The sequence below is a fragment of the Raphanus sativus genome, chromosome 7 (genome assembly GCF_000801105.2).
Source record: "Raphanus sativus cultivar WK10039 chromosome 7, ASM80110v3, whole genome shotgun sequence".
In the NCBI taxonomy this organism is placed as follows: domain Eukaryota; kingdom Viridiplantae; phylum Streptophyta; class Magnoliopsida; order Brassicales; family Brassicaceae; genus Raphanus; species Raphanus sativus.
In genome coordinates this window covers 20,982,870-20,991,822 of record NC_079517.1, presented here as the reverse complement: position 1 = coordinate 20,991,822, position 8,953 = coordinate 20,982,870, and the positions used below count along the sequence as shown (strand labels likewise).

Below are 8,953 nucleotides of genomic sequence, written 5' to 3'. Positions count from 1 at the left end.
AGAGCCTGTGGAGGTAAAATCTGATCTTGTGGACATGGATAATAGTCTCGATTTCGCTAATGAGGCAATAGGGAATGCGAATAATCTGGTTTGTTTTTGTTCCATGGATTGAGAACCAAAAGGCTTGCAAAGGAAATTATATGGCAATAAAAACTGATATGAGTAAGGCATATGATAGATTGGAATGAGATTTTATTCAAGCTCTTCTGCACAAAAAGAGATTTGAGTCACATTGGATACAACTGATGATGGAATGTATCTTATCGGTTCAATACCAGGTTTTATTAAATAGTCAGCCACGGGGGCTCATTATCCCGCAAAGAGGTCTACGACAAGGGGATCCTCTATCTCTTTATTTATTCATATTGTGCACGGAGGCCCTTATTGCAAACATAAAAAAGGCAGAAAGAGAGAAATAAATAATTGGAATGAAGGTAGTTAGAGCTTGTCCGTCCGTCAAGCCAACCTCAGGATCTTAAAGGAGTATGGAAAGGTATCAGGTCAATTAATTAACTTTCAAAAGTCTTCGATCCAGTTTGGACATACAATTGCGGAACCACTTCAGTAGGAATAACGGGACATTTTGGCTATACAAAATATAGGAAGAATGAGATCATATTTGAGGTTACCAGAAAACATCAGAGGCTCTAAGGTACAAGTTTTTGGATTTGTGCAGGAACGACTGAATAGCAGAGTGAATGGTTGGACGTTCAAGTTCTTTACTAAAGGAGAAAAGGAGGTGATTATCAAGTCGGTGATCACAGCTCTTCTGAATCATGTGATGTCGTGCTATCTGTTACCCAAGACAACTACGAAGAAACTTACTAGCGCAGTGGCGCAATTTTGGTGGAGTCCAAGTGGAAGTACAAAGGATATGCACTAGAAATAATGGGGTAAAGTTTGTCTAAGCAAGGAAGATGGCGGTTTAGGCTTCAAGGATATCTATGATTTCAATACTGTGATGCTTGGCAAGCAGCTATGGAGACTGATAGAGAAACTAAACACCTTGTTTTCTCGAGTTTTCAAGGAACAGTACTTCAGGAATGCTTCATCCCTGGAACCTATATGTTCTTATTCCCCATCTTATGGATGGCAGAGTATCACATCAGCTAGATTTCTAGTTAGCAAAAGACTAATTAAATAGGTGGAATCAGGATCATCCATCTCTGTATGGAATGATCCATGGCTCCCAACCACTCGCTCGAGACCAGCAAATAAAAATCAACATAACATTTACCCGGATCTTACCTTTGGTGCTCTCATTGATTCAACTTCGCGAACTTGGAATTTACAGGCAATTCAAGCGTTAGTGGATCCACAGGATGCAATGATTATTGCAATTATCCCTTTAATTAAAACATATATGATGGATAAGGATGGATGACATTTTACAAAGAATGGAAAATATACAGTCAAATCGGGCTACCAGATCGAAAGGGTTTATCCTGATAAGGTGCTGCCACCAGCTTTTTTGGGTCCCACTGTTGAGCCATTAAAGACACATTGCTGGAAAATATGATGCCCACCAAAAATGAAACATTTTTATGGCAATTGGTTTCTAGATACATCGCAGTTAGGAAAAATCTGCAAGAAAGAGGCATAAAAAGGGATATAGTTTGTCATCGATGTGGAGCTGCTGAGGAATCTATAAATCACGTTTTCTTTGAATGCCCACGAGCACGTTAAATCTGGGTACTTTCACAAATCCCATTGAATATAGCAAATTTAACGACTAGTTACCTATTTACAAATATGGATCATCTATTTTGGAGAGGCAAACCGGACATGGAAGATCATCAATTTGCATGGATATTATGGTATATTTGGAAAGCGAGAAAAAAATAAAGTGTTTAGCAACTTGGACATAGATCCACGAGAAACTTTACAATTTGAGAGATGGAATCGGTGCTCTGGAAAGAAGCACAAAATAAGAATATCAGGCCTACATCATCTCTCACGAAAAAGCTTACTCTTCAACCTATCCCAGGTCGGTGGTGTTTTTCTGATGGATCATGGAAAGAAAACAAATTTTTTCGGGACATGGTTGGTATAGCACTTTGGAGGGCTTTCAAGGATTACTGGAGGCACAAATTGTACGGGCTAGTTTATCCCCGCTACATTCAGAGATGGAAGCATTGTTATGGGTGATGGAGTGTATGAGGAATTTACGTCAATTTCAGGTCACATGGAACGTATTGTTCTCAATTGATGAAGATGGTTTCAGAACCGGAAGAATGTCCCGTTTTTCAAGCTACTTAGAAGATATCAAGACCCTGCGAGAAAATTTCATTAACTCAGAGATTATTCATGTACAACAGAAGCTAAACACAAAGGCGGATAAGCTCGCACGTAGTGCTCGGTTACAATCGTCTTTTGTCGTCCACATGGATGCGGAAGTACCTGAGTGGTTCACAGAGTAAATATGAATCTGTTTTTTTATATTGATGACAAAAAAAAGAAAAAGCAAATCAAAATGTCACATAGATAATTAAATAAAATTATTTTTAAATAATTAAAAAGAAAACTAATCAAAATTCCCCATGTAATTAAATAAAAAAATATATTTTTTTAAATGGTTAAGTAAAGAAAAACATCAATTTTAATGACGCTAATGCTACCAGCAAACGCTAAATCCTAAATTTGAAATTCTAAACTCTATATCTTAAATCCTAAACCTAAACCAAAACTCAAACCCTATACGCTAAACCTAAATCATAGACCCTAAAATCAAACCATATATCCTAAATCCAAATCTTAAACTTTAAACCCAAACCGCAAAACCTTAAACCAAAACTGTATACCCTAAACCCAAATTCTAAACCCAAATCCTAAACCCTAAATCCAAACCGTAAACTCTAAACACAAGCTTTATAACGTCATGGTTTGTGTTTAGGATTTACGGTTTGAGTTTAGGGTTTAGGATTTAGGTATAGGATCTAGGGTTTAGATTATAGGATATAAGTTTAAGGTATAGAGTTTAGGATATATTGTTTGGGTTTAAAGTTTAAGATTTAGGTTTAGGGTACATAATTTGGGTTTAGGATCTAGAATTTGGGTTTAGAGTATATAATTTGAATTTAGAATATAGAGTTTGAGTTTATGATTTAGAGTCTATGGTTAAACAAAAGTTAATATTTTTTTTAATAATCTATGTGTCACTTTGATTAGTTTTGGAGACTGAAGTGAATTTAAACGTTTACCCTAAGAGGTGAACTTAAATTTTGTTTTCTAAAAGAATTTTTGACAAATGGCTCAACCTATCAGACATAATAATTAATAAATGATAGAAAATTGAATAGTTACTTTTGTTGCTAATTAATGACAGATTTGATTTGCAACAAGAAAATAAGTAACCACATACTTCTAATCCTTATATAATTTTACTTAGCGAGATATCACATGTTGTTTGCTTTTTTGTAACATGTTTGTCTTGTTGTACGAACAGTTTAAAGCTAGAAAATAATTCAAACATTGAGTAAAACAAAAGCGAGAGAATCTCCCTTAGTAACTTAATAAGAAATACATGTTTACAACAATTCCAACAAAAAAAATGATTATCAAATGAAGACAGAGGTGGAAACAGTAGACTTAGAAGATGGCCATTCATCAAGAAACTTATAAAATCTCTGGCTCCGTTGCTCTTCTTCTAATTCATAATCTTTATCATCTCTTTGTCCCAGCTTCTCCTCAACCATTAGTGGACTTTCAAGTGTCCCTAAGTCAGTGCCAAGGATAAAGCAACTTCGATCAGAGTGCTTCTCCCTTTGTTTCAAAGACTCGTATCTAAAACAGCCAACGTCATCTTCCATTGCTAAGCCAGAGGAGCTTTTGATTGACCCGGATGGCTCTATTGAGAAGAAATCGTCCATGTATCCAGTTCTTTTACTTCTTACTCTTCACATTAAGAGAAAGCAGGCTCAAGTTTTTTCTCATTTAGAATGAAAAAACTAAGACAAAATTAAACAAAATAGAATGAAAAAAGCTAAAAGAGAGGAGTGTTAGTGTCCCAAACCTGGAAGAAGAGAGAGGAAAGTCTAGAAAGATACTTGGTGTAGAAGGAACATATAATTGAGGAGGAGGAGGAGAAGGAGGAAGAGGAGGAGGAAGAGGCTTTCTTGATGAACGGTTCTTGCCTCTATGCATATGTCTTTCACAGTACTTAGAATCTGGAGAAGCGTCTTTTGAGCATCTCCATTTCTTTCCATCAGTTCTTCTGCATCTTCCTGGCTCTGCATCTCTCTTTCTTCCCATTCCCATCTCGTACACATTCCACCCAACTACACAAAATCATGTTATAGTCTTACATTATAACCAAATTAACCCTAAAGATACTGCAACTGATTTAAAAAAATACAGATTAAAGCACAGTAAAACAAGTTTTCCTACAGTGTGGAGAAAAGAAATTTGATGATGAAGAGGACGAAGAGGAAGCAGAAGAAGAGAAGAGAAAGGGTCTTCTGATGAGGAAGAGGAGATGAGGAGGAACTGGAACATTTGCCGCTAAGTACTTGAAGACAAGAGCTTGATTTTCAAGCTCTTCCCATTGTGACTCAGTGAAAGGAATCCTAGTCGCCATAGAGAAATAGAGAGAAGAATTGATGATGAGGAAGAGAGAGACAGAAATTAGAGAGAGATGGATGTGTTGCAAATGTAGAGAGAGTAGGTATGATTTATTAAAGTTGTCCATTGGTCACCTGCAGTCTGCAGAATCTCTGTGCTTCATGTCCTCTTCTTGTTAATTGTTCTTTTTTCTTTCTTTTATTTTTTTCACCTTGTTATGGTTACCATTTACGTATTTTTCTTTGTTAAAGCTAGAATTGTGACAAAGAGACTTATGACCCATATCTAATTTATTTTGTTTTCGTCAGAAACAATTGTCTAATTAAGTTTCCCTTCAGAAACACCATTACAGTGTGGTATATATGGACAATTAATTTGATGAGTGTTTCCTTGCTGAGCCAAATGTCATTTGGGAAATGTATATTTTCCACCATATCTTATCTAAAAAATTGATCTAGGGCTTGTTCGTTTGTTCATCGAACTGATCCATTTGACTGGAACTGAGTCTCTTGTTCGTTTAGACCCAAAATCAACCACTCATTTGAATGGATCAGCTGAATGACTTTTTAAAATATAATTTAAATTTTGTAAACCAGTTGACTGAACCGAATCAGATCATTTGACTGGAACTGGTTCAGTCGAAATTCTGAAATGTCTATATTGCCCCTGATTTAACTTGAATATTACAAACCTAATTTTTATTCAGAGTATCGATCTTTTTTCTTCAGCCGACAACTTCATCTCTCTCAAACTCCATTCTCTCTCGAACTCCATGAAAGGAGCTTGAGCTCTCGCGGATCTCTGTCTCTCACGGGTCTCTCTCTCTCGCCGGAGCTCTCTTTCTCTCACCGGAGCGCTCTCTCTCTCTCTCGCCGGATCCCTCTCTCTCTCTCTCTCGCCGAATCTCTCTCTCTCTCTCTCGAACTCCATGAAAGGAGCTTGAGCTCTCGCGGATCTCTCTCTCTCTCACAGGTCTCTCTCTCTCGCGGGTCTCTCTCTCTCGCCGGAGCTCTCTTTCTCTCTCTCGCCGGATCTCTCTCTCTCTTGCCGCAACTCACTCTCTCTCTCTCGGGTATCTCTCAAAGTCTCTCTCCCTCGAGTTTTCTTCTTTTAGATCTCTATAGATGGTTAGGCCCTGTTACGAGCTTGCTTGAGATGGTCACAGAGAGGGCTTGGGTTCCCTTTTGAATTAAGAGATGGTCACTTGGTTTATGCTTGAAATCGTTGTGTTCATAGACTGCTTGGGTTCCCTTTTGAATTTGTCATGGGTTTATGCTTGAGAATGTGTTTGCTTCTTTGAACTTGAAATGATCAAATTTACAATCTCATATATGTGGGTTTTAGTTTTCAATACAGTGGGTTTGATGGGTTTGTATAGTTCATCATTTGCTTGAGATTATTTAAGATGTTAGTTTTATAAATTATGACAAGAACTGCTATCTTTTGATTATAAGAATCATGCGCTGAAGCAATACTTTCTTAAGTTGACTAAAGTTTATTACTATGGAGAATGTGTTTCTAACGCAAAGCTTATAAACCATATAACAGGAAGCTATTGATCTTCAGAGTATTCTAACGCTGCAATGACCTCTGTCCCTGGTACTGATGTAAGTACATTTTTTAACTGAATGGTTTTCTTAGTTTAGTTCCTCATACTGAATATTTGAATGGTTCTCTTAGTTTAGTTAAGTGATGTCTGTCTGTTGTTGTTGTCTCCTCATGTGATTTTTAAACTGGTATTGAATATTTGAATGCTATAAGAGTCTTGCATGGACTGATGAGCAAACTCGGTTCTACCTCAAACTGAGAGTTGAGGAGAAGCTGAAAGGAAATGAAAGAAAAGGAAATCTCAATGATGTTGGGAGACAGTCCATTATCGACAAATTCTGTGAAGCTTATGGGGAAAGGCATGCTTGGAGAAAATTTGGGATCAAGCACACTACTTGCAAAACTCAGTATTCAAGGTTCAAGCGGTTGATCAACAAGAGGACCGGACTTGGCTATGATGCAAATGGGTATGTAAACATGTCTGATGACTGGTGGGATCAACTTTGTAAGGTACAGTCTCTGCTTGCTATTTATTGTTTGTGGTTGCTTGTTTATGTTAAGTGATGTATGTCTGTTATTGATGTATGTCTATTGTTGTGGGTTTTAGGAATTTCCAACAGCTAGAAAGCTTAAAGAGAATCCACTAGCAAATGTTGACTTGTTGGAGAATGTGTTTGGAGCGGTTCACGTAAGTGGAGGTGAAGGATGGACTGCTCAGCAAGGCGAAAACAGCTTGGATAAGCAAGGCGACGACCATGTGGATCAGGAAGGCGAAAATAATGATGCTGAAGACACTGATGTGGATCAAGTTCCTCCTACTCAGGAAACCAGTGCTCCAGCTGAATCAAGAACTGCTGGCCCTTCATCCAGTAGAGGCCCTTCATCCAGTAGAACAAAAGCTAACAGGAAGAGATCAAGGGCTGCGCAAGTAGCACAGGCTGTAGCAGATAGTCTTACTGACAAGAACAAGGTGATAGGGAGCCACCCTGAGTTCAGTTGCAACCAGCTTACAGCTATGGAAGCTTTACACTCACTGTCTGCTATCAGGCACTGGTCTCCTTTGTAAAAGGCAGCCATTGACCATCTCAAGCAGGACCCTACCAATCGTCAGACTTTCTTGTTTTACAAAGATGATGAGGACAAGGTTCTCTACTTGGAGTATGCTACTGGTGAAAGTAGAGATGCTTGAAGACTATGTTATGCTTGTGCTTCTGTTTGCTACTGTTATGCTTTGTGTTTCTCTTTTGGTTTGAGTTTGATATGTTCAAAACTCTACTGTTCTTTTTGTGTTTTGACTTATCTTATTATATGAGAATCAACTTTTGACTTGTGTTTTGACTTATCTTATTATATGAGAATCAGCTTTTGTTTGGAGTGCAATGGTTCTGACCTTTGGTGAACCATTTGGTTTTGATATTCCAGGTTTGATGAAGTAGAGGATACGGCTTGGTGAAGTAGAAGAAGTCAAGATGGACAGTAACGTAAGTCTAAACCTTCTGATGTTGATCCGTTAGCTTCTTGCACACGTCGACTTGGTTTTTTTCTGATATCTGTTACTAAATTCTTTGTGTATTTGCAGAGCATATTAAGACTTTTAATTGAGGATGATGAGTTGGACTTGTTATTTGATGAGAATCAGTACATGTGTGCTCTTTTGGAGGAAATGGGTGGAGCAACAGAAGCTGATGCTGATAGGCAATTAGTCAGGACAAACCGAGGTGAAGGTTGGCGACGTGTGCAACGTTTTATGAATGGGTCTGAGGTACAATGCTATGAGATTCTACGCATGAACCAGGAAACATTTAAGAGTTTGTGTAAGGTGCTATCAGAAAAGTATGGGTTAAAGGAGACTCACAATATTTTCGTTGAGGAGAGTGTTGCAATGTTCTTAGAGACGGTCGGACAAGATGCAACTGTACGGGCTATAGCAGAGCATTATCAACATTCAACTGACACTGTGAAAAGGAAGTTAGAACAGGTATTAAGTTCTTTCTTGAAGCTTGGTGTTTGTTTTTTTGTAGCTCTAAGTGCTAAACGAAGTCTGTTACTGATGATGTTATGTTACAGGTATTGAGTTCTCTCTTGAAGCTTGCATCAGATATTGTGAAACCAACGAGGAATGAGTTTGCAACAGCTAGTCCTTTTCTAGAAGGTAAACCGCAGTATTGGCCTTATTTTAGGAACTGCATAGGTGCTTTAGATGGAACTCATATTACTGTCCGTCCACCATGTGGGAATAGTGAGCCATTTAGAGGTAGAAAAGGTGAACCAACCATGAATGTGCTGGCTATTTGTAATTTTGACATGAGGTTCATCTACGCTTATGTTGGAGTTCCCGGGAGAGCACATGACACGAAGGTGCTAACATATTGTGCTACTGAAGAAGCTTCTTTTCCTCACCCACCAGCTGGAAAATACTACTTGGTCGACTCAGGCTATCCAACCAGAACTGGTTACTTAGGTCCTCATCGCAAGAATAGATACCATATAGATCAGTTCAACAGAGGAGGTCCACCATCAAACACTAGGGAATTGTTCAACCGCAAGCACTCCGGTTTAAGATCAATGATTGAGAGGACTTTTGGTGTTTGGAAAGCCAAATGGAGAGTTTTAGACAGAAAACATCCCAAGTATAAGCTGAAGAAGTGGATAAAGATTGTGACAGCAACCATGGCCCTCCACAACTTTATTCGAGATTCGCAACATGGAGATACTGATTTTTCATATTGGGAAGGAGTGGAATCATATGAACAACATGGTGATGATGAAGAAGAACATGTCGGATACATTCCGCAGGGTGATAGATTGATGGAGAGTGTGCGTCACTGTATTACTATGGAGATGG

The 8,953-nt window shown here is 38.3% G+C and overlaps 2 protein-coding genes across 2 annotated transcripts; one reads left to right on the top strand and one right to left on the bottom strand.

Annotated features, from left to right (window-relative positions):
• Positions 1-3,476: 3,476 nt before the first annotated feature.
• On the bottom strand, positions 3,477-4,702 carry LOC108860333 (growth-regulating factor 6). Its single transcript, XM_018634232.2, has 3 exons — positions 4,387-4,702; positions 4,013-4,277; positions 3,477-3,894 (listed from the first exon to the last, which is right to left on the bottom strand). The coding sequence occupies exons 1-3, from the start codon at positions 4,685-4,687 to the stop codon at positions 3,558-3,560; spliced, it is 903 nt and encodes a 300-aa protein (XP_018489734.2). The 5' UTR covers positions 4,688-4,702; the 3' UTR covers positions 3,477-3,557.
• A 2,875-nt stretch (positions 4,703-7,577) lies between these two features.
• On the top strand, positions 7,578-8,569 carry LOC108858200 (uncharacterized). The gene is made up of 4 exons (XM_056991426.1): positions 7,578-7,589; positions 7,688-8,086; positions 8,176-8,466; positions 8,516-8,569. Exons 1-4 carry the CDS (start codon positions 7,578-7,580, stop codon positions 8,567-8,569), a joined length of 756 nt encoding a protein of 251 aa, XP_056847406.1.
• Positions 8,570-8,953: the final 384 nt, after the last annotated feature.

What these genes read in the sequence shown, in the direction of transcription:
- LOC108860333 (XM_018634232.2), bottom strand. Translation starts at nt 4,687, where the DNA reads ATGGACAACTTTAATAAATCATACCTACTCTCTCTACATTTGCAACAC. An exon ending in AAATTTCTTTTCTCCACACT is followed by an intron (nt 4,278 to 4,386) that starts GTAGGAAAACTT and finishes GATTTTGTGTAG; the next exon opens with TTGGGTGGAATGTGTACGAG. An exon ending in TTTCCTCTCTCTTCTTCCAG is followed by an intron (nt 3,895 to 4,012) that starts GTTTGGGACACT and finishes CTTAATGTGAAG; the next exon opens with AGTAAGAAGTAAAAGAACTG.
- LOC108858200 (XM_056991426.1), top strand. An exon ending in TGAAAAGGAAGTTAGAACAG is followed by an intron (nt 8,087 to 8,175) that starts GTATTAAGTTCT and finishes GTTATGTTACAG; the next exon opens with GTATTGAGTTCTCTCTTGAA. An exon ending in GGAGAGCACATGACACGAAG is followed by an intron (nt 8,467 to 8,515) that starts GTGCTAACATAT and finishes CTCACCCACCAG; the next exon opens with CTGGAAAATACTACTTGGTC.